At 41.7% G+C, this 24,741-nt stretch overlaps 1 protein-coding gene across 1 annotated transcript in view; it reads left to right on the top strand.

Moving 5' to 3' along the window:
• The window catches only part of LOC128697485 (protein toll), a 39,788-nt gene extending 21,561 nt beyond the window's left edge, over nt 1-18,227 (top strand). Inside the window, exons 2-6 of the mRNA XM_053789212.2 lie at nt 7,266-9,385; nt 10,719-10,869; nt 15,268-15,404; nt 16,249-16,515; nt 17,657-18,227. Of these exons, the coding sequence (XP_053645187.2) occupies nt 7,349-9,385; nt 10,719-10,869; nt 15,268-15,404; nt 16,249-16,515; nt 17,657-17,860 (2,796 nt within the window). The 5' untranslated portion in view covers nt 7,266-7,348 and the 3' untranslated portion in view covers nt 17,861-18,227. The remainder of the gene's footprint in view (nt 1-7,265; nt 9,386-10,718; nt 10,870-15,267; nt 15,405-16,248; nt 16,516-17,656) is intronic.
• The last annotated feature ends 6,514 nt before the right edge of the window (nt 18,228-24,741 follow it).

Below are 24,741 nucleotides of genomic sequence, written 5' to 3'. Positions count from 1 at the left end.
GCAACAGCCTGCAGCAGCACCAGCAACAGCCTGCAGCAGCACCAGCAGCAGACTGCAGCAGCACCAGCAGCAGCCTGCAGCAGCACCAGCAGCAGCCTACAGCAGCACCAGCAGCAGCCTGCAGCAGCACCAGCAGCAGCCTGCAGCAGCACCAGCAGCAGCCTGCAGCAGCACTAGCAGCAGCCTGCAGCAGCACCAGCAGTAGCCTGCAGCAGCACTAGCAGCAGCCTGCAGCAGCACCAGCAGCAGCCTGCAGCAGCACCAGCAGCAGACTGCAGCAGCACCAGCAGCAGCCTGCAGCAGCACCAGCAGTAGCCTGCAGCAGCACTAGCAGCCTGCAGCAGCACCAGCAGCAGCCTGCAGCAGCACTAGCAGCAGCCTGCAGCAGCACCAGCAGCAGCCTGCAGCAGCACCAGCAGCAGACTGCAGCAGCACCAGCAGCAGCCTGCAGCAGCACCAGCAGCAGCCTGCAGCAGCAGCCTGCAGCAGCACCAGCAGCAGCCTGCAGCAGACTGCAGCAGCACCAGCAGCAGCCTGCAGCAGCACCAGCAGCAGCCTGCAGCAGCACCAGCAGCAGACTGCAGCAGCACCAGCAGCAGCCTGCAGCAGCACCAGCAGCAGCCTGCAGCAGCACCAGCAGCAGCAGCAGCACCAGCAACAGCCTGCAGCAGCAACAGCCTGCAGCAGCACCAGCAACAGCCTGCAGCAGCACCAGCAGCAGCCTGCAGCAGCACCAACAACAGCCTGCAGCAGCACCAGCAACAGCCTGCAGCAGCACCAGCAGCAGCCTGCAGCAGCACCAGCAACAGCCTACAGCAGCACCAGCAGCAGACTGCAGCAGCACCAGCAACAGCCTGCAGCAGCACCAGCAGCAGCCTGCAGCAGCACCAGCAGCAGCCTGCAGCAGCACCAGCAGCAGCACCAGCAACAGCCTGCAGCAGCACCAGCAACAGCCTGCAGCAGCACCAGCAGCAGCCTGCAGCAGCACCAGCAGTAGCCTGCAGCAGCACTAGCAGCAGCCTGCAGCAGCACCAACAGTAGCCTGCAGCAGCACTAGCAGCAGCCTGCAGCAGCACCAGCAGCAGCCTGCAGCAGCACCAGCAGCAGCCTGCAGCAGCACCAGCAGCAGCCTGCAGCAGCACCAGCAGCAGCCTGCAGCAGCACCAGCAGCAGCCTGCAGCAGCACCAGCAGCAGCCTGCAGCAGCACCAGCAGCAGCACCAGCAACAGCCTGCAGCAGCAACAGCCTGCAGCAGCACCAGCAACAGCCTGCAGCAGCACCAGCAGCAGCCTGCAGCAGCACCAGCAACAGCCTACAGCACCAGCAGCAGACTGCAGCAGCACCAACAACAGCCTGCAGCAGACTGCAGCAGCACCAGCACCAGCCTACAGCAGCACCAACAACAGCCTGCAGCAGCACCAGCAGCAGCCTGCAGCAGCACTAGCAGCAGCCTGCAGCAGCACCAGCAGCAGACTGCAGCAGCACCAGCAGCAGCCTGCAGCAGCACCAGCAGCAGCCTGCAGCAGCAGCAGCAGCAGCAGCAGCACCAGCAACAGCCTGCAGCAACAACAGCCTGCAGCAGCACCAGCAACAGCCTGCAGCAGCACCAGCAGCAGCCTGCAGCAGCACCAGCAGCAGCCTGCAGCAGCACCAGCAGCAGCCTGCAGCAGCACCAGCAGCCTGCAGCAGCACCAGCAGCCTGCAGCAACAACAGCCTGCAGCAGCACCAGCAACAGCCTGCAGCAACAACAGCCTGCAGCAGCACCAGCAGCAGCCTGCAGCAGCACCAGCAGCAGCCTGCAGCAGCACCAGCAGCCTGCAGCAGTAGCAACAGCAACAGCAAGAGGGAGAGGAGGCAGGCAGAGACTTACCCAACATAAACACCTTACACGAGCAGCTAAACAGTGGAAGTGACAGCTACAGCAGCAGGAGATGGAAAGAATGGTGATGGACAGGTAAAGTTTCTCTATTAGCGGACGGAGGATCGAGCCTTCAGAACAACTCGAGCTGAATGACTCACACAAGTTTAGCACTTCATTTTTTTTTATATTTTGGAAAATTGGATAAACCAGTACGCTACTACGCTGTTCTATATGATAGTTACACAGTGAGAACAAAGGCTAGCAATGTTTCACCGTCATATTCCATCATGCAGGATGGATATTATGCATTGTGTGTGTGTGTGTGTGTGTGTGTGTGTGTGTGTGTGTGTGTAAGATGGTGTAGACTCGAACTTCCGATCTCCCAGACGGGAGTTGAAAATTCTCAGTCTGAGCTGGGAGACTTCAGTAACGCGATGGTGATGGCGGAAATCACTCCTACGAAAGCCGAAGACTAGCCAGGCGGTACAGCATCACCCCAGTGAAAAGCAGGGATGTCATGAGTACACTAAGAGACAACACAATAAGTGTCAGGGGCCCAAGACTGTTCAACTGCCTCCCAGCATACATAAGGGGGATTACCAATAGACCCCTGGCTGACTTCGAGGAGGAGCTGGACAAGCACCTAAAGTCAGTACCTGACCAGCCGGGCTGTGGTTCGTACACTGGTTTATGTGCGGTCAGCAGTAACAGCCTGGTTGATCAGGTCGTGATTCATCGCAAGGCCTGGTCACAGACCGGGCTGGGGGGCGTTGACCCCCGGAACGCATTCCAGGTTTTTTTTTTTTTTTTTTTTCAACAAGTCGGCCGTCTCCCACCGAGGCAGGGTGACCCAAAAAAAGAAAGTAAATCCCCAAAAAGAAAATACTTTCATCATTCAACACTTTCACCACACTCACACATTATCACTGCTTTTGCAGAGGTGCTCAGAATATAACAGTTTAGAAGCATATACGTATAAAGATACACAACATATCCCTCCAAACTGCCAATATCCCAAACCCCTCCTTTAAAGTGCAGGCATTGTACTTCCCATTTCCAGGACTCAAGTCCGACTATCATCAGGTATTCCATTAAGGTTCCTTCCATTATGGTACCTTCGAAAGTTTCATGGTAGCAGAGCTGGAGTTACTATCACTTGGGAATTACCATTTTTAAATGCTCTCTTATTATTATTGGTGCCCCGGTTTTGTGGTTGGCCTGGTATTGTGGGTACCCCAGTATTGTGGTTGGCCTGGTATTGTGGGTACCCCAGTATTGTGGTTGGCCTGGTATTGTGGGTACCCCAGTATTGTGGTTGGCCTGGTATTATGATTGCCCTGGTATTGTGGGTACCGCAGTATTGTGGTTGGCCTGGTATGGTGGGTACCCCAGTATTGTGGTTGGCCTGGTATTATGATTGCCCTGGTATTGTGGGTACCGCAGTATTGTGGTTGGCCTGGTATGGTGGGTACCCCAGTATTGTGGTTGGCCTGGTATTATGATTGCCCTGGTATTGTGGGTACCCCAGTATTGTGGTTGGCCTGGTATTGTGGGTACCCCAGTATTGTGGTTGGCCTGGTATTATGATTGCCCTGGTATTGTGGGTACCGCAGTATTGTGGTTGGCCTGGTATGGTGGGTACCCCAGTATTGTGGTTGGCCTGGTATTGTGGGTACCCCAGTATTGTGGTTGGCCTGGTATTGTGGGTACCCCAGTATTGTTGTTGGCCTGGTATTGTGGGTACCCCAGTATTGTTGTTGGCCTGGTATTGTGGGTACCCCAGTATTGTTGTTGGCCTGGTATTGTGGGTACCCCAGTATTGTTGTTGGCCTGGTATTGTGGGTACCCCAGTATTGTTGTTGGCCTGGTATTGTGGGTACCCCAGTATTGTGGTTGGCCTGGTATTGTGGGTACCCCAGTATTGTGGTTGGCCTGGTATTGTGGGTACCCCAGTATTGTTGTTGGCCTGGTATTGTGGGTACCCCAGTATTGTTGTTGGCCTGGTATTGTGGGTACCCCAGTATTGTTGTTGGCCTGGTATTGTGGGTACCCCAGTATTGTGGTTGGCCTGGTATTGTGGGTACCCCAGTATTGTTGTTGGCCTGGTATTGTGGGTACCCCAGTATTGTTGTTGGCCTGGTATTGTGGGTACCCCAGTATTGTGGTTGGCCTGGTATTGTGGGTACCCCAGTATTGTTGTTGGCCTGGTATTGTGGGTACCCCAGTATTGTGGTTGGCCTGGTATTGTGGGTACCCCAGTATTGTGGTTGGCCTGGTATTGTGGGTACCCCAGTATTGTTGTTGGCCTGGTATTGTGGGTACCCCAGTATTGTTGTTGGCCTGGTATTGTGGGTACCCCAGTATTGTGGTTGGCCTGGTATTGTGGGTACCCCAGTATTGTGGTTGGCCTGGTATTGTGGGTACCCCAGTATTGTGGTTGGCCTGGTATTGTGGGTACCCCAGTATTGTGGTTGGCCTGGTATTGTGGGTACCCCAGTATTGTGGTTGGCCTGGTATTGTGGGTACCCCAGTATTGTTGTTGGCCTGGTATTGTGGGTACCCCAGTATTGTGGTTGGCCTGGTATTGTGGGTACCCCAGTATTGTGGTTGGCCTGGTATTGTGGGTACCCCAGTATTGTGGTTGGCCTGGTATTGTGGGTACCCCAGTATTGTTGTTGGCCTGGTATTGTGGGTACCCCAGTATTGTGGTTGGCCTGGTATTGTGGGTACCCCAGTATTGTGGTTGGCCTGGTATTGTGGGTACCCCAGTATTGTGGTTGGCCTGGTATTGTGGGTACCCCAGTATTGTTGTTGGCCTGGTATTGTGGGTACCCCAGTATTGTGGTTGGCCTGGTATTGTGGGTACCCCAGTATTGTGGTTGGCCTGGTATTGTGGGTACCCCAGTATTGTTGTTGGCCTGGTATTGTGGGTACCCCAGTATTGTGGTTGGCCTGGTATTGTGGGTACCCCAGTATTGTGGTTGGCCTGGTATTGTGGATACCGCAGTATTGTGGTTGGCCTGGTATTGTGGGTACCCCAGTATTGTGGTTGGCCTGGTATTATGATTGCCCTGGTATTGTGGGTATCCCAGTATTGTGGTTGGCCTGGTATTGTGGGTACCCCAGTATTGTGGTTGCCCTGGTATTGTGGGTATCCAAGTATTGTGGTTAGCCTGGTATTGTGGGTACCCCAGTATTGTGGTTGCCCTGGTATTGTGGGTATCCCAGTATTGTGGTTGGCCTGGTATTATGATCGCCCTGGTATTGTGGGTACCTCGGTTTTGTGGTTGGCTTGGTATTGTGATTGCCCTGGTATTGTGGGTGTCCCAGTATTGTGGTTGGCCTGGTATTATGATTGCCCTGGTATTGTGGGTACCCCAGTATTGTGGTTGCCCTGGTATTGTGATTGCCCTCTTATTGTGGGTATCCCAGTATTGTGGTTGCCCTCTTATTGTGGGTACCCCAGTATTGTGGTTGCCCTGGTATTGTGGGTGTCCCAGTATTGTAGTTGCCCTGGTATTGTGGGTACCCCAGTATTGTGGTTGCCCTGGTATTGTGGGTGTCCCAGTATTGTGGTTGACCTGGTATTATGATCGCCCTGGTATTGTCGGTACCCCAGTATTGTGGTTGCCCTGGTATTGTGATTGCCCTGGTATTGTGGGTATCCCAGTATTGTAATTGCCCTGGTATTGTGGATACCCCAGTATTGTGATCGCCCTGGTATTGTAGATACCCCAGTATTGTGATGGCTTTTGTATTGTAGATACCCCAGTATTGCGATCGCCCTGGTATTGTAGATACCCCAGTATTGTGATGGCTTTCGTATTGTGGATACCCCAGTATTGCGATCGCCCTGGTATTGTAGATACCCCAGTATTGTGATGGCTTTTGTATTGTAGATACCCCAGTATTGCGATCGCCCTGGTATTGTAGATACCCCAGTATTGCGATCGCCCTGGTATTGTAGATACCCCAGTATTGTGATGGCTTTCGTATTGTGGATACCCCAGTATTGCGATCGCCCTGGTATTGTAGATACCCCAGTATTGTGATGGCTTTTGTATTGTGGATACCCCAGTATTGCGATCGCCCTGGTATTGTAGATACCCCAGTATTGCGATCGCCCTGGTATTGTAGATACCCCAGTATTGTGATGGCTTTCGTATTGTGGATACCCCAGTATTGCGATCGCCCTGGTATTGTAGATACCCCAGTATTGTGATGGCTTTTGTATTGTGGATACCCCAGTATTGCGATCGCCCTTGACATGTATTTAAGTGATGAAGGGAAGTCTTTCACAATACCATTGCTGCCTCCATCCGGTTGTCTGTCATGCATATGTATGTAATGTATGTATATTATATATATATATATATATATATATATATATATATATATTATATATATATATATATATATATATATATATATATATATATATATATATATATATATATATATATATATATTTATATTATGTTATATATACATATACATATACACGTGTACACACACCTAGAGATACACCCCTATAATAAGTGTATATTATGGCCAGGAGAGAGACTTTCACTTGCCTGGTGTCTTAGGTCGGGTGGGTGGACTTTCCTGGTAGAGTGAATCACCTTCACTTTCACTCTGTAGTCCTTCAAGGCCAGTCAGTACCTTGATGCTACTGAAGAGTTCTTGATCCAGGGCAACTGGAGCTGATGACCACATCTTCATATCAAACCTAATTACCTATTGTCCATAATAATAATAATAATAATAATAATAATAATAATAATAATAATAATAATAATAATAATAATTGCAGTGTGGCTCGAAGAAGGCAGATTTCAGATTATTATTATTATTGGGAATGCGCTAAATCTGTAGGGGTCATACAGAGCTTGGGGAAAGGGAATCAGGTTTGATGCAGGGAAGTGGAGAGTAGATCCAATTACCTGGATCAAGAACCCTTCGCTGGTTGAATGAGATATTGCACAGGGTAGTGAAGGGCTGGGAAGGATAGACTATCTTATAATTATCCTCCGTAATATACAATATGTATGATAATTGTACGTACTTGAGCAAGAGGAAAGAAGAGCTAGAGTTAGCCCATAGGATTCACAGTGTCAGGAATGGGAGATAATCAGGTTTGATACAAAGAAGTGGAGGATAGCTTCAGTTCATTGGATCGAGAGCCCTTCATCATCCAAGCACACCCTTTGAAAGAAATGCATAATGCAGTTTGAAAGGCACGATAATGTGAGGAAGAAAGGGAAGGGAAGATCATTTGAAGAATCTCTCTGTCCCATCCCCTCCCCCTCCCCAAGGAAGACACTGAGTCCTAGCATATATATTTTAAAACCTGTTTATGGCAATTTGTATTGTGCTGTATTTTAATATACCCCATTTCCTCAGGTTGTGGTGCTGAAGAGGTTGGTTGGCAGCCAGAGTGAGGATGAACCACGTTAAATCCAGGTGACTGGAGCTTTCTTGACACCATGTCATCTTGCAGGCTCCTGCCCGCCTTCCTGCTGTGGGTGTGGGCGGCGGGCGGGACCACCTATACCTTATCTTGTGGCAAGTGTGAGACACATGCCAACTCTATGATATGTCCAGAGTCAGCCAACCAAGAACGATATACAGTGACTCTATTCCAAGATGGAGTTCTTCAGTTACAGTGTGAAAAGTCTGTGAAACTCATAAACTTTGCACTCATGGAAGATTGTAGCTTTCCCACAGTGTCCCAGCTTGATGTGTTGGGATGTCCTCTTCAAAGTGTATCATTTGGCGAAATTGCACTTAAACTTGGTGCACGACCTGAGAATATTACCTCACTCAAGCTACTGGGCGATGCTCAACATCTTGGGCAAAGCTTGCAACATTGGCACCTTCATGGCCTGAGCAGTTTGCAAATTTTTCATGTGAGAAATCATCACTTCACCAAGCTTCCACATAATATATTTGATGCCACTCCAAAGCTGAAATCATTGAGATTTGTAACCAGTAATTTGGACGCAGTTCCAGAAACTTTATTCTCATATACAGTTGAACTAAGAGAAATTGACCTATCAAGCAACAGCTTAACTCATCTACCTGTCAATTTGTTTAGAAATCTAACAAAGCTTACTAATGTTAGTCTACAGAATAATGCCTTGAGTGAAATCCGTTCAGAACTATTCTTAAGTGTTCCCTTTCTTGAGAACTTGGATTTAAGTAGTAATCTGCTTACTAGCATTCAGGAAAACTTGTTTAATGGATTAAAGAATCTGACAAGTCTAAATCTTCAAAGAAATAAATTGGAACAGTTGTCTGGTGATGTATTTTCTGACATTACAGCAGTCAAGAACTTAAATCTTAGTTCAAATCTCTTAAAAGATTTAGGATCCAAAACTTTTGATAATCTGAAAAATCTTGAGATACTTGACTTAGGAAATAATAGACTTTCAGATTTACCAGACACTGCTTTTAAAAAGTGTAAATCCTTGAAAAAGCTTTATTTAAATCACAATGAGCTGACACTTTTGAAAAGCACATCATTCCCTTATCCTAAAACTGTTCTGACAGATTTGGATTTAGGCCACAATAAGATTCCATCTCCAAATAATGTTGGGTCTCTACATGGACTGTACAGCTCGGCTGAAAGTTACTTTCCACTTTCTCGCCAAACGGAATTGAAAAATATTATCCTGAATGATAACAAATTTCAATATATTCCTGGTTCCTTCAACACAGTATTTTTGAAATTAGAATCTGTTGATTTGTCTGGGAATCTAATTCAGGAAATCGATTTGCATTCATTACTATTCTTAAGAGAATCTGTGAAACTGAACTTGAAGAACAATGACATAAAGATAATCGATCTCTCATACCTATGGTCAGTACAGTACAGTAAAAAATTTGTTGAACTCTCACTTGAGGGAAATTACCTTGAGTGCAACTGTATGCTCTATCAGTTTGCAAGAATGGCTCAAGGAAAAACCCCAAAAGAAGGGGATTTATTCAAAATTAGAGTAGAGGATATTGATAATGTAACATGCAAGATTCCTGAACGAGGAACTCAGAAATTATTGACCGTAGATACAAGACTCCTAGTTTGCAAGCAGGATCCATGTTCAAACTGCACCTCTTATTGGCGCCCACATGATGAGATGCTTATCATTGATTGCTCTTATAAGGATCTCAAAGACTTACCAACGTGTGACATTGATAATTATGGTATTAGGAAAGATTATTTCATCACCTTAAACATGAGGAACAACAGCATTACACATTTAGATAAGCTGCAAGATCCCATGTATTCAAGACTTGTCAACTTGACTATACCGAACAATAAACTCTCGTTCATAAACGAATCGTACTTCCCAGAAAGCTTGAAAGCCCTCGATGTACGAGGGAATAATCTCACGGCTCTACCAGAATCACTTTTGGAATTCTTCAATATAACAGATATGAATCTCAGCCTGGGAAATAATCCATGGATGTGTAGCTGTGATACAATTGACTTCTTGAACTTCCTACACGTGCCATCAAGGAAGGTAATGTTGATGTGCAACCACTTTTATTTTGTCTAGACTTAAGTAGTCTTTAAGTACGTATTAGGATTAGGCTGCCTGAAATTTCCCAGCATGATACCTGGAGTTTACCTGGAGAGAGTTCCGGGGGTCAACGCCCCCGCGGCCCGGTCTGTGACCAGGCCTCCTGGTGGATCAGAGCCTGATCAACCAGGCTGTTGCTGAACGCAAACTAACGTACGAGCCACAGCCCGGCTGATCAGGAACTGACTTTAGGTGCTTGTCCAGTGCCAGCTTGATAGTAGTTACACGTTGTAACCTTTGCAAAGAAATAAATCTTAGACTTTGTTGGAGCTTTGGATCTTTTTTAATAGTTATTTTTACATTTATTTTTACTTTATTGAGAATTATCAAGAATACATTTAAAACTTTACTACCTTAATAGTTTCTTATGGTCTTTGCATTTTTATATTTTATTATTATTAGTAGTAGTAATAGTTTTGGTAGTAGTATTTTATCATCATTGTCTTTAAAATTCAGGAATCTGTTCATGGTTTCAAGTCTCAATTAACAGCAATTTCTTCTTCAGATTATTATTATTATAATCAAGGGGGAAGCGCTAAACCCGGAGGATTATACAGCACCTGGGGGGGATGTGGAAGGCATTCAGGCTTAATTCGGGGAACTGGAGCACAGATCCAATTCCCTAAATCAAGAGCCCCTCACCAACATCAAGGAACCTTCCTTGAGGGGTGCTTCTTCAGAGCTTAGGATCCTGATGCTTATATTGTTACTCTTGATTATAAACTTTACTGTTTCTTTTTCATCCTTCTTATTGCATGTACGTATTTGCTTGGTGTGTGAACTCCTGTGAACCTCTTGAAACAACATACAGTAAAAGTCCTGTATAATGAACTCTTCGTAAAGTGAAGTTGGATAAAATGGACAGAAATGTTGGTGGACAAAGGGATGTCAGATTAAAATAATCATGAAGTGGACCAAACTGCTATATTGAATGGCTTTATGGTCCTGCCATATGCACGATAAAATGGACCATTTCTGCTTATTTGCAGGTTTGTATGGTCCAGGCTTCATCCAGGACTTGTCCATTGATTGCTGTGGTAGAGACAACCTTTTTGTGCCGTATTAAGCAAATTACATTTACTTAATAGAAACTTTGATTATAACGGAATTTTCGGTAAATTGGACACCCCTCCTCTATTATTTTTATTATTCTAATGTGGAGAGCTAAATACTACATAGGAGTTATACAGTCCCTCAGCAGCCTCGAAAAACCTACCTAGAGGAGTCTCTTAACTCGCAGTATAATATATACATATTCCCATTCTCCTTACAGGTTAATGACTTTAATGACATACGGTGTAAGGATGAGGCTGAATCTCTGATGACCATCAGTGAGAACTCCCTGTGCCCCTTCTTCATGCAGCCTATGGTTATCATCACTATTGTGGCTATCTTGATATTCCTCATTCTCTTTGCTGTGCTTGGTAAGTTACAGTATTCCCAGTCTCTTCTTTCATCTTCATTTTCTCTCTTCACTTATATTATTTTACCTTTTATGAGATCTATCAATTTTTTTAGTCAACACAGTTTTTGTATAACATTGGTATTTCTGAATGTTCTTGATAAGATGGCAATGTAGATTAATACTATACTATATTAATAATAATAAGTATGTGATACAACTTACACAGACCATAGCTGACATCATTGACATACTATATGGAAAACCCCTGGTTATGCAGAGCATTTTGGGCCAATTAGGTTAATTTTGCCCTCAGGATGCAACCCACACCAGTCAGATAACATTCAAGTACCTATTTACTGCTAGGTGAACACAGACAGCAGGTGTCTTAAGGAAATATGCCCCGATATTTCCACCTGTACCGGGGATTGATCCCTGTACCTCAGTGTGTGAACTGAATGCGCTACCAACCGAGCTATGTAGTAGTTATGTGGATGCAATAAACACTATTGCTACAGTGCCTGGGAAATGGTGAGGTAATCATGTTTGATCCAAGGAATGGGAGGGAAGCTCTGATATGATATCCCTTCACTAGCAGTTAATTAGAAAAATGAGACTAAACACTTGCCTATTGGTTTCTGTATACAAATTAGATTTGGATATTGTTTTAGTGTATTCTCTTAAAGCTAGATACTAGGTTTAAATCCTGTTGAATCTGTGTGGGTTATTATGGCTGTAACTCACCCAAATATTAACATGAAGAATAAATTACTTAAAACAGGAAGAAGAACAAGAAACAGCATTGCAGTAGGCCTACAATAGGCCTTCTGGCCCCCCACTTGTCAGGTCTTTCTCAGACCCTCGGCTATCACTCGTATATTTGTTCAGTAACTACTTGGCAGGTTGTTTCGCTCATCTATAGCTCCTTTGCCAAATCAGTAATTTCCTATATCCTTTCGTTGTTTCAAATTTCTCTTGGTAAGATATTCTTAGTTCCCTACTTATTATATCTCTTTGTACTTGTTTTCCAATTGTATATCTCCATCATTTCTTCTGTTATTCTTTGTCTTTCAAATGTGGGTTTAGAGTTCTTAACTTATCTTGATATGCAAGCTTCCTTATACACTACATTAATTTTGTCATCCGTCTCTGTATGTTTTCCAATGCATTGTTCTGTAGTATAAACATCAGAACTGAGTCTCATAATCTAAGTGAGGCCTTAAATGATGTGTGGAGCTGTAGAATACCCTTCATATTCCTGTTACCTACATTTGTTGGTATAAATCCAGGTAGGCTTCCAAGTATTTATGTCTTATAGTTTGGTCAAGATAAGTTGGGCATGTCTCCATTCATGAGGTGGCCTGTAGTGTCCCTGTGGACAACATGGTTGTCCCTACTGCAAGCATAATTATATTTGTTTGGTCTAGTTGATAGGTTTCACTCATATATTTCTCATCACATTGTCCACATGGAAGAGTGAAGACTCCAGCTTTAGAAGATGGTGAAATACTGGGTTGTTTCTTGGCGAGTGTTTTGTTGGAAGTACATCATTAATGTTGCTCCTAAGAACAATTATTTAGGGTGAATATTTTGTTTGGGATATTTATTGTTTTAAAGTGACACCTAAACTGTTGTATCTGAGAGCGTGTGGCAAGACAGTGATAGTGTGAATGATGTTGAAAGTGTTTCTTTTTTGATTCACCCTGCCTTTGTGGGAGACGGCTGGCATGTTAAATAAAAAATTGTCTGATGCCATTTAAACTTTGACACAAGAGTTATGGTAATCACAATGTTAGGGAGAATCATGTATTTATATACAGTGGACCCCCGGTTCACGATGCTATCGGTACCTGGAGTTTACCTGGATAAATCCGATAAATCCGGTATTACCTGGAGTTTACCTGGAGAGAGTTCCGGGGGTCAACGCCCCCGCGGCCCGGTCTGTGACCAGGCCTCCTGGTGGATCAGAGCCTGATCAACCAGGCTCTTGCTGCTGGCTGCACGCAAACCAACGTACGAGCCACAGCCCAGCTGGTCAGGAACCGGCTTTAGGTGCTTGTCCAGTGCCAGCTTGAAGACTGCCAGGGGTCTGTTTGTAATCCCCCTTATGTATGCTGGGAGGCAGTTGAACAGTCTCAGGCCCCTGACACTTATTGTATGGTCTCTTAACGTGCTAGTGACACCCCTGCTTTTCATTGGGGGGATGTTGCATCGTCTGCCAAGTCTTTTGCTTTCGTAGTGAGTGATTTTCGTGTGCAAGTTCGGTACTAGTCCCTCTAGGATTTTCCAGGTGTATATAATCATGTATTGCTCCCGCCTCCCGTTACAAAACCCGGTATGCAATACGATTCATACGAGACGTGTCCACGTGTGGCCTGGACTGCCCCTTGTGTGCCAGTGTTTACTAGCCAGCCAGTTTACCTGGAGTTTACCTGGAGAGAGTTTCGGGGGTCAACGCCCCCGCGGCCCGGTCTGTGACCAGGCCTCCTGGTGGATCAGCGCCTGATCAACCAGGCTGTTGCTGCTGGCTGCACGCAAACCAACGTACGAGCCACAGCCCGGCTGATCAGGAACTGACTTTAGGTGCTTGTCCAGTGCCAGCTTGAAGACTGCCAGGGGTCTGTTGGTAATCCCCCTTATGTGTGCTGGGAGGCAGTTGAACAGTCTCGGGCCCCTGACACTTATTGTATGGTCTCTTAACGTGCTAGTGACACCCCTGCTTTTCATTGGGGGGATGGTGCATCGTCTGCCAAGTCTTTTGCTTTCGTAGTGAGTGATTTTCGTGTGCAAGTTTGGTACTAGTCCCTCTAGGATTTTCCAGGTGTATATAATCATGTATCTCTCCCTCCTGCGTTCCAGGGAATACAGGTTTAGAAACCTCAAGCGCTCCCAGTAATTGAGGTGTTTTATCTCTGTTATGCGCGCCGTGAAAGTTCTCTGTACATTTTCTAGGTCGGCAATTTCACCTGCCTTGAAAGGTGCTGTTAGAGTGCAGCAATATTCCAGCCTAGATAGAACAAGTGACCTGAAGAGTGTCATCATGGGCTTGGCCTCCCTAGTTTTGAAGGTTCTCATTATCCATCCTGTCATTTTTCTAGCAGATGCGATTGATACAATGTTATGGTCCTTGAAGGTGAGATCCTCCGACATAATCACTCCTAGGTCTTTGACGTTGGTGTTTCGCTCTATTTTGTGGCCAGAATTTGTTTTGTACTCTGATGAAGATTTAATTTCCTCATGTTTACCATATCTGAGTAATTGAAATTTCTCATCGTTGAACTTCATATTGTTTTCTGCAGCCCACTGAAAGATTTGGTTGATGTCCGCCTGGAGCCTTGCAGTGTCTGCAATGGAGTGTGCGCACATCTAAGGATACATTCGGTACATTCCATATTATCCATATTATCACTGTTTTTGGTGCTTGTTTCTGCAAAATAAGTCACCATGGGCCCCAAGAAAGCTTCTAGTGCCAACCCTGTGGTAAAAAGGGTGAGAATTAGTATGGAAATTAAGAAAGATTTTGAAAGGTTTGGGGCTAACCCTGAGAAGCCTATGCCAGTTGTGGAATCCATTGTGCCTACTTCAAAAATTAAGGAAATGTGTGCACAGTGGGTTGAACTGCAAACTTTTATGGATGAAAATCACCCTAACACAGCTATTGCAAGCCATGCTGGTGACTATTACACTGACAATGTTGTGAACCACTTTAGGAGAGTCATAAAGGAATGAGAGGTACAGGCCTCTATGGACAGATATGTTGTGCGACAGAAGTCCAGTGACTCTCAAGCTGGTCCTAGTGGCATTAAAAGAAGAAGGGAAGTAACCCCGGAAAAGGACTTGCTACCTTAAGTCCTAATGGAGGGGAATTCCCCTTTCTAAACAATAGGTTCAACACTCTCCCCTCCTCCCATCCCATCAGTCATCACCAGATCTTCATTAGAGGTAAGTGTCAATTATTCTATTGTTATTATTCTATTGTTATTGTTGTTATTGTAATTGTTCTATTGCATTAAACTTAATATTTCATGTGGTAAAAGTTTTTTTTTTCATACTTTTGGGTGTCTTGCACGGATTAATTTGATTTCCATTATTTCTTATGGGGAAAATTGATTCGCTTTCCGATAATTTTGGTTTACGATGAGCTCTCAGGAACGGATTAATATCGCGAACCGGGGGTCCACTGTATTTAGTATTTGAAATATAGTTAAATGCGTGTTGCACTTAGAAAAATGCAATTTGATTCTTTTTACAGTATTGGAGGCTTCTTCTTCTTTCAATAAACCAGCCATATCCCACCAAAGCAGGGTGGCCCAAAGAAAAACAAAAGTTTCGCTTTTTAAAATCAGTAATGTACACAGGAGAAGGAATTACTAACCCCTTGCTATTGGAGGCTTACTGACAATTAATTTCCTACACACAGGGACTGTCAGTTTTTACAAGTACAAGCAAGGAATTAAAGTGTGGTTGTTCACACACCACATGTGCCTGTGGGCCGTAACTGAAGATGAAATGGATGCTGACAAGAAATATGATGCCTTCATCAGTTACTCTCACAAGGTATGTCTTCCAGTAACTTCAAATAAAACATTAATTTCTTTTTAGTTTGTTAAACTTAAAGCCTATTGACTGCACATGGATCATTTGTGGTTGCAATTCACCTGTATATTAACTGTCAAGAATATGTCAATCCTTAAAATTGGCCTACTCATTGTAAAGTATATAAACAGAGATTTACCTCTTGACATATGTACACCGATTATTATTATTTTATTCACGAGGGAGCACAAAACAGGTTGGGGTTGGAGAATGTGGTGTTATCAGGTTTGATTGAGAAACATGGGGGGCATTTCCAGTTCCTTGGATCAAAGGTCCCTTACAGGCATCAAGGAACCTCTTTGAGGGAATATCTAGGTATACACTGAGATAAAGTAGAGTATATACATTTCTCTGTGTATGTACCTTATTACTTTTGTTGATGTAATCTTACCATTGTAAACATTAATTAGTAAAGCTGAATTTGAGATTTGCAACATTACTGGTGTAATGCATATTTGGGAAATGTTGGGCATTACTTAAATGTCTTTGACTGTAGCCACCCAAGTATGTGAAGCCCTGGTAGGGGATGCCCCAACCAGTTTGGCCCAAGGCAGTCATGCATGTAATGTAAAGAGAGACAAATGCAGTACGTGTAATGTGATCACTGATTGACAGCGTTTCACCCAAACAATGTTTTTTTTTTTTTTTATAAACCCACTGTATGGGCAAAATGTGAATAAAGGATCGCATTATTCTGCATTTGTCTTATCCCATCTTGCCGGTATTGTATGCTTTGTCTTCAAGTATGTAATGTATTTGTACACTTTTAATTATATAATTTTCATAATTTATTGTACCTCAACAGGATGAAGAATTTGTTAATAAAGTTTTGGTTCCTGGGCTTGAATCTGGTGACCCCAAGTACCGAGTATGTCTCCATTATCGTGACTGGATCCCTGGCGAGTACATCCAGAACCAGATCCTGCAGAGTGTGGAAGCCAGTAGACGGACACTGGTGGTGCTCTCATCAAACTTCATTGAAAGCGTATGGGGTCAGTTGGAGTTCAAGGCTGCTCACTCTCAGGCCTTGCAAGACAGAACTAACAGGCTAATTGTCATTGTTTATGGAGAGGTAGGTGCAAGCTTTTAAAACTGATCACAGGTGCTATATGTATATATTTTAATTGTATCTGTGGGAAGTGCTTAACCCCTAAGAGCTGTACAGTGCCTGGGAAATAGGAGACAATCAGGGTTAATTTATCCAAACCATACCACGGGCGGGATTTGAACCCGCAGTCAGAGAGTCTCAAAACTCCAGACCGTCACATTAGCCATTGGGCCAGCTAGCTTCAATAAGATTCGTCCAACTAGGTGTATTTCTACACTGTAGGAAGGTTAGCATAGGCACCACTGTGTCCACAAATGCAAGTTTTTACAGACGAATCTCCCGCTAGTTGGACGAATCTTATTGAAGCTAGCTGGCCCAGTGGCTAACGCGACGGTCTGGAGCATTGAGACTCTGACCTCGGGTTCAAATCCCGCCCGTGGTATGGTTTGTTTGCAATCGTGTCATTACGATTTCGTGAGTCAGGGTTAATCTAGGGAAGTGGAAGGTATACCTGGAGTATACCTGGAGGGTGTTCTGGGAGTCAAAGCACCCAGTATGGGTTATATCAGCACATTGGTGTGAAGGCTGAACTTAAGAACTAACAAGGCAAGCCAAAGTTGGTATAAAAAGTCATAGTGCCATATTAAGATGTTGATTTTCTTCCGCTAGTAACTGTGTAAGTATCTGAAAAGAATTCTTTTCTCAGTGAATATTGATGGATGTTAATGCTTTTGTTAATTTATTTTATGGTCAACCCCACAAGGGAAGTTCCTTGATACCAGTGAGAGGTCTCTTGCATCAAGGAATTGAAACACTCCTTCCCTTCCTTGGATCTTGGTGTTGTATGACTCGTGTAAGTTTAGTGCTTCCTCGTAAATATATGTGGTAATTTTGTTGTGAAATACTAAACCTGAAAGGGGTCATAGAATGCTGTAGAGAATGGGAGGCATTTCTTTGGATCAAGAGTCCTTCAGCATCAATGCATCTTCCTTGAATTAATATAAATATTCAATTCATGGGGAAGAGCTGTCTCCCTTGAAGGTTTAAAACCTTGAAGTTTAAGCAGTTGATTCTGCAACAAATTTCCCATCCCTCTTCTTTAATGACATTCAATTCTGTTTTTCTTGTTAATGAATTTTAAATTTTATTCAATTTCTTTCTTCAGATTCCACCAGAAAGTGAACTTGATGATAAACTTCAACTTTATATCTCCATGAAGACATATGTGAAGTGGGGCGATGCCAAATTTTGGGAGAAACTCAGATACTTCATGCCCCACCCACAAGATCTTATTAAAAAGAGACATCGTAAGCGTAGGGACACAGATAAACTTGAACTCTGTAAATCCGACTCAAAATTAAGCGTGTGAATGTGGGAAAGAAAATTACTTGATTTTAGAGTTGCTTGTGCGGGATGTTTGATGACGCCAGCACAAGAAAAACATTAACGGGTGTCTTTGGTGTTCGTTGGGAATTTTGCAGCCTCTCCAATAAACGTTGTTGGGGAGATATGATGTCCAGCCCCAATGGGGTTATTATTATTATTATTACACTCAAAACTAAAGCTCTAAATGCACAAGGGTTGCCCAGTGGGGTTAATTACAATTTTTTTTTATTAACACATCGGCCGTTTCTCACCAAGGCAAGGTGACCCAAAAAAGAAGAAACACTTTCATCATCATTCACTCCATCACTACAGTTAAAATACTGCTTCAGAGTGCAGGCACTGTACCTCCCACCTCCAGGACTCAACTGGCAAAATTACAAATATAAAGATAAATATAGTACCCAGAAATAATGATTTTCTGTGATCAGATTCATTGTGTTGCTCGTGGAAATTATTTTTTGTGTGAGTTACAGGTGCAGTTGTATTAATGCATTATTTTGAAGTTAAGATTATTATAGGGAAGCAGCAAACCCATAAGGATCATACAATAAGTATATATACATGAGTACATAATGTATACAGATATACATTTGTGTACATGTATATTTACAGTACTTGCACATACACAAATGATTATATACGCACATTTGTGCATATGAGTACTCGCCTCATGTACCTGTTGAGTGTGCACTTACACAAAGGCACAGCCACATGCTAAATACACAGATGAGCCACTTTGAGTCTCAGAGGGTGGCGAGGAAGTTGAATGACTGAAGTGTGGGAGGGAGGCTCTATATGTAGTTTTAAGAGCAGGAATAATAGGGCCCATGAAGCTAGGAGGGAATGACTGTGGCCCGGTGGCCTGGTGGCTAAAGCTCCCGCTTCACACACGGAGGACCCGGGTTCAATTCCCGGCGGGTGGAAACATTTCGACACGTTTCCTTACACCTGTTGTCCTGTTCACCTAGCAGCAAATAGGTACCTGGGTGTTAGTCGACTGGTGTGGGTCGCATCCTGGGGGACAAGATTAAGGACCACAATGGAAATAAGTTAGACAGTCCTTGATGACGCACTGACTTTCTTGGGTTATCCTGGGTGGCTAACCCTCCGGGGTTAAAAATCCGAACGAAATCTTATCTTATCTTATCTTAGTGGCAATTGAGAAGTGCTGCCAGGAGCTAAAACTCAACTCCTTCAGCCACATGAGTACACATATGCACAAGTATATATATATAGGTACACGAATGCATATGCACAAGTATGCATCTGTGTACACATACATAGGTACCTTCATACAGACACACATGTATACATTTTTATATTTTGCTGCATTAGAATTTTATGATTATCTTCCAGTATTCCTTTTGTGCACATTGATGTAAAAGGAGGCTGGGCTTGTGGAATATGGGAATACCTTTGTCTGTGTAGCAACCAGAGTACTACATCTAGTTATTGTTGTTATATTCCTGGTAAAGCATAAACCGTGTGGGTCATACATTGCCTGGGAAATGGGAAATAATCAAATTCAGTCCAAGAAAGGAGGAGGATTTCTCCAATTCCAAAGAAATAGAGCTACTTTCTTCCTTGGATCAAGCCAAATTACCTCCCACTCTTCTGCACAATGTAACCCCTACAGGTTTAGTGCTTCATCATACCTGGGGAGGGTTTCGGGGGTCATTGCCACCATGGCCCAGTCTTCTGTGACCAGGCCTTGTGGTGGATCAGGGCCTGATCAAGCTGTTACTGCTGGCTGCATGTATAATCATAAAACCCCACTAAAGTGTCTGTCTAATACATAGTCATTATTGTAGATGTAGAATATATTAAAAAAATATTGAAAGGCATTTCTAGCTATACAGGTTTTAAGACTCCTTACATTTATGTATGAACAAGTTTGATTTGAGTATTTTTTTGGCAGATGCCACCATCTAGTGAGAGAATTTATGACTAAGAGAGCAACAGCAAGTCATAAGCTGCTGTTGTATTCTCGTCCAGTGACATCGTCAATGGGTGGGGCGTTTTGTGTCCTACCAATAAAATGTCAGTTTTTTTGAGTGATATTATTAGTTGGTGGAGCCTTGTAAGAGTTTCTACCAGTGAAATGCAGGCTCTTGAGTGATGTCATTAGTAGGCAGGGTTTTGTAATAGTTTTTAACAATGACATATGTGTTCTTAAATGACATCATTAATGGGTAGGTCTTGTAAGTATCCAACCAGTTTCAAGGACCCCATGGGAAATAAGTCAGTTATGGGTTATCCTAGGTAATCTACACATATGCTGCTAATTAACTGTATTTATGTGTAGGTGTACCTGAATAAACTAACTTCAAAGCTCCGCCCACAGACGACATCACTCGGGTTGGTCAGCACTGTAACTCTCTTATGACTTGCTGTTACTCCTCTGTTGACTATGTGTGATCATTAAGAATAATAATTAGAGAAGACATGACAGATTCATCTATCAACCAATGAGAAATCTCATTGCCAACTTACAATAATTTAAATATACAGTGGAACCTCAAATATCGAACTTTCTTTGGTCCAGAAGTCTGTTCGACTGCCTTTACTGAATGAATTTATTCCCATCAGGAATAATGTAAATTAGATTAGTCCATTTCAGACCCTTAAAAATACACTTATAAAAGCACTTACAAAAATACATTTACATAATTGGTTGTGTTGGGAGCAGTTCGATTTTTGAGGTTCCACTGTATTAAAGTATATAATGCAGCTATGTTACAACATTTCCCGACTGTTAAAGTTATTTTCAGATTTGTTGCTTATTTATTCACACAAGAGCTAAACCCATGTGGGTGATCAAGTTTAAAATGTTCAGTTCCTGTAATATGATAAACTTGGAAATAAATTCATTAGTTTTCTTTAAATTTTTATTGTTGCTAGTCTTAAATTTGAGTTCTGTGAAAAATAATTTTATTTCTGAGCTAGCATTCTCTTTTGCATGGCATAAATAGAGGGGCAAAGATTCACATGAACTTCACAAGTGAACCTATTTATTATTTCTTTGTATAGTAAAAATATTAATAAAAACTGAAGTGTATTATTTTCTTTTAAAATATGTACAGTAGAACCCCTGTATCATGTGGGTCTGGTTTCTGCAGTTTCAGTTATCCACTGTTTATTGTGGCCTGAAAATAACTCTTAATTTTGCTTAATAATGATACCAAAGCACAACAGTAGTGATGATGGCAGTTCTTCAAAGCCTAAAAGAAACCATATAAACCTGAATACCTTCCATATCATCCCACAGGTGCTGTATAATCCTATGGGTTTAGCACTTCCCCTTTGATTATAATAATAAAGAGAGACTGTGAAGTGCTTCCTGTCAGTGAACAGTACTAATTCTCCACATACTGTGCATAATTTATCAGAGGTATGTACATAAATGAAAAATGTATTCCCTGCAGATATATGCAAGACAAGCCACAGAGATGGAAATCTTCAGCTCAAGTACTTTCACACATCTCTGTGTCATCAGGAGCTATTCAATGTTGGAAGAAAAGCTAAAGGCACTGAGGGAAAGTTTCTCAAGAGTAAGTTTGCATGTTGACATCATCCAACTTCTCACAAAATAAGGCACTGGTCATATATATATATATATATATATATATATATATATATATATATATATATATATATATATATATATATATATATATATATATATATATATATATATATTATATATATATATATATATATATATATATATATTATATATATATATATATATATATATATATATATATATATATATAATATATATATATATATATATATATATATATATATATTATATATATATATATATATATATATATATATATATATATATATATATATGTGTATGCTTCTAGACTGTTGTATTCTGAGCACCTCTGCAAAAACAGTGATAATGTGCGAGTGTGGTGAAAGTGTTGAATGATGATGAAAGTATTTTCTTTTTGGGGATTTTCTTTCTTTTTTGGGTCACCCTGCCTCGGTGGGAGACGGCCGACTTGTTGAAAAAAAAAAAAAAAAAATATATAATATATATATATATTATATATAATATATATATATATAATATATACATATATATAATATATGTATATGTACATATATATATGTACATATATATATATATATATATATATATATATATATATATATATATATATATATAGATATATATATATCTATATGTATATATATATATATATATATGTATATATATATATATATATATGTATTTATATATATGTATATATATGTATGTATATATATGTATATATGTATATATATGTATGTATATATATATGTATATATATATATATATATTATATATATATATATATATATATATATATATATATATATATATATATATATATATATATATATATATATATATATACGTATATATATATATGTATATTATATATATATATATATATATATATATATATATATATATATATATATATATATATATATATATATATATATATATATATATAAGGAGGTTCCTTGATGGTGGTGAAGGGCCCTTGATCATAGTACCTGTCCTACCATTCCTAGGATGGAACATAAATGTCTCCCATTACCCCCACTTGCTGTGTGGCCCATATGAGTTTAGCAATCCCCTATAATAATAATAAATTTAATTTCATTGGTTTAATTAAGTAATTAATAATTTGTTAGTGCTCAAAAATTTATTCAGAAATATCCTGGAGAATGAAACATTCAACAGAAACTGAACAGTAAACAGTAGATGTTATGATGAAAATTCTTCCCGCGCATATGCTATCTCTGACTGCTTCCAATGTTTACTTTCTCCAAAACAACCAATTAGCATTCACATTAAAAGCCTTTCAGGTATTCATGCGGCTGTAATGTTACCGTCACTGTGATTGGCTGTTTTGCAGGATAGTTTCTACCAATGAAATGTGAGCTATAACGTGACGTCATATGTGCACTTCGTCACCTTAGCAACCATCTCTTATGACTTGCTGTTGACAACTTCCCCTCAAGGAAGGTTCCTTGATGTTGGTGAGGGGCTCTTGATTTAGGGAATTGGATCTGTGCTCCAGTTCCCCAAATTAAGCCTGAATGCCTTCCACATCCCCCCCCCAGGCGCTGTATAATCCTCCGGGTTTAGCGCTTCCCCCTTGATTGTAATAATAATAATAATAATGTTGACAACTTGTTAGTACTATTGACGTCAATAGATGGCGTTTAATATTGTACACAAAAAATGTAGAAATCAAAATTATTTTTTTAGCAGGTGCCACCATCTAGTGAGAGAATTTATGGCTAAGAGAGAGAACAGCAAGTCATAAGAAGCTGTTGATTTCTCTCCCAGTGATGTCATTAGGGGGGTGGGGCCTTGTAAGAGTTTCTACCAATGAAATGAGTTTTTGAGTTACGTCATTAGTGGGTGGAGCCTTCTAGAGTTTCTACCAATGAAATGATAGCTTTACAGTGATGTCACTGGGAGTACTTCGTCACCTTAGCAACCAACTCTTATGACTTGCTGTTGACAATTTTTTAGTATTGATGACATTGAATATTTATTGTACACAGAAAACGTAAAAATCTAATTTTTTTCATGGATAAACTATAATAAATTTGTGCCACTTAGCAACCCTTCCTTATGAGATGTTGTTGACAACTTGTCACTTGTACATGATGCAGTATTTTCTGTCTTCTACACAATCCATCCTAAATAAGAACAAGTTATTCCTTGATTACTGGAAGTAATCAGGTACATTCAGTATAAGGAGAGAATGACTCCAGTTCCTTGGACCAAGATCCTGCACTGTATGACCCCTACAGGTTTAGTGCTTCATCACGAATATAATAAAAAAACATTAAAGTCTCTGTTTAGGTTTTTAAGACTGCTTACATTTTTTTTCTGTATGATTAACATTATTATAATCACAATTATTATATATAGTCATAGCTAAGCTAAACCCCACAAGTCGATTTGTGCCATCTAGTGAGAGAATTTATGACTAAGAGAGAAAACAGCAAGTCATAAGAAGCTGTTGATTTCTGTCAGTGATGCCATTAGTGGGCGGAGCCTTGTAAGAGTTTCTACCAATGAAATACCAGTTTTTGAGTGACATCATAAGTGGGTGGAGACTTGGAAGGGTTTCTACCAATGAAATGCCAGTTTTAATGTCATTAGTGGGCGGAGCCTTGTAAGAGTTTCTACCAATGAAATGCCAGTTTTAATGTCATTAGTGGGCGGAGCCTTGTAAGAGTTTCTACCAATGAAATGCCAGTTTTAATGTCATTAGTGGGCAGAACCTTGTAAGAGTTTCTACCAATGAAATGCCAGTTTTAATGTCATTAGTGGGCAGAACCTTGTAAGAGTTTCTACCAATGAAATGCCAGTTTTAATGTCATTAGTGGGTGGAGCCTTGTAAGAGTTTCTACCAATGAAATGCCAGTTTTAATGTCATTAGTGGGCGGAGCCTTGTAAGAGTTTCTACCGATGAAATGCCAGTTTTAATGTCATTAGTGGGCGGAGCCTTGTAAGAGTTTCTACCAATGAAATGCCAGTTTTAAAGACTTCGTCACCTTACCAACCATCTCTTATGACTTGCTGTTGACAACTTGTTAGTGTTATTGACGCCAGCCAATAGATGGCGTTGAATATTTATTGTACACAGAAAACGTAGAAATCAAAATTCTTTTCATGGATAAACTATAATAAATTTGTGCCACTTAGCAACCCTTCCTTATGAGATGTTGACAACTTGTCACTTGTACATGATGCAGTATTTTCTGTCTTCTACACAATCCATCCTAAAAATAAGAACAAATTGTCCTTGTTCACTTAAGTTAGTTTTACCTTTG

The sequence above is a fragment of the Cherax quadricarinatus genome, chromosome 44 (assembly GCF_038502225.1).
Source record: "Cherax quadricarinatus isolate ZL_2023a chromosome 44, ASM3850222v1, whole genome shotgun sequence".
NCBI classification, from domain to species: Eukaryota; Metazoa; Arthropoda; class Malacostraca; order Decapoda; family Parastacidae; genus Cherax; species Cherax quadricarinatus.
The sequence above is the reverse complement of the archived record's forward strand: the minus strand, read 5'-3'. Positions and strand labels throughout refer to the sequence as shown.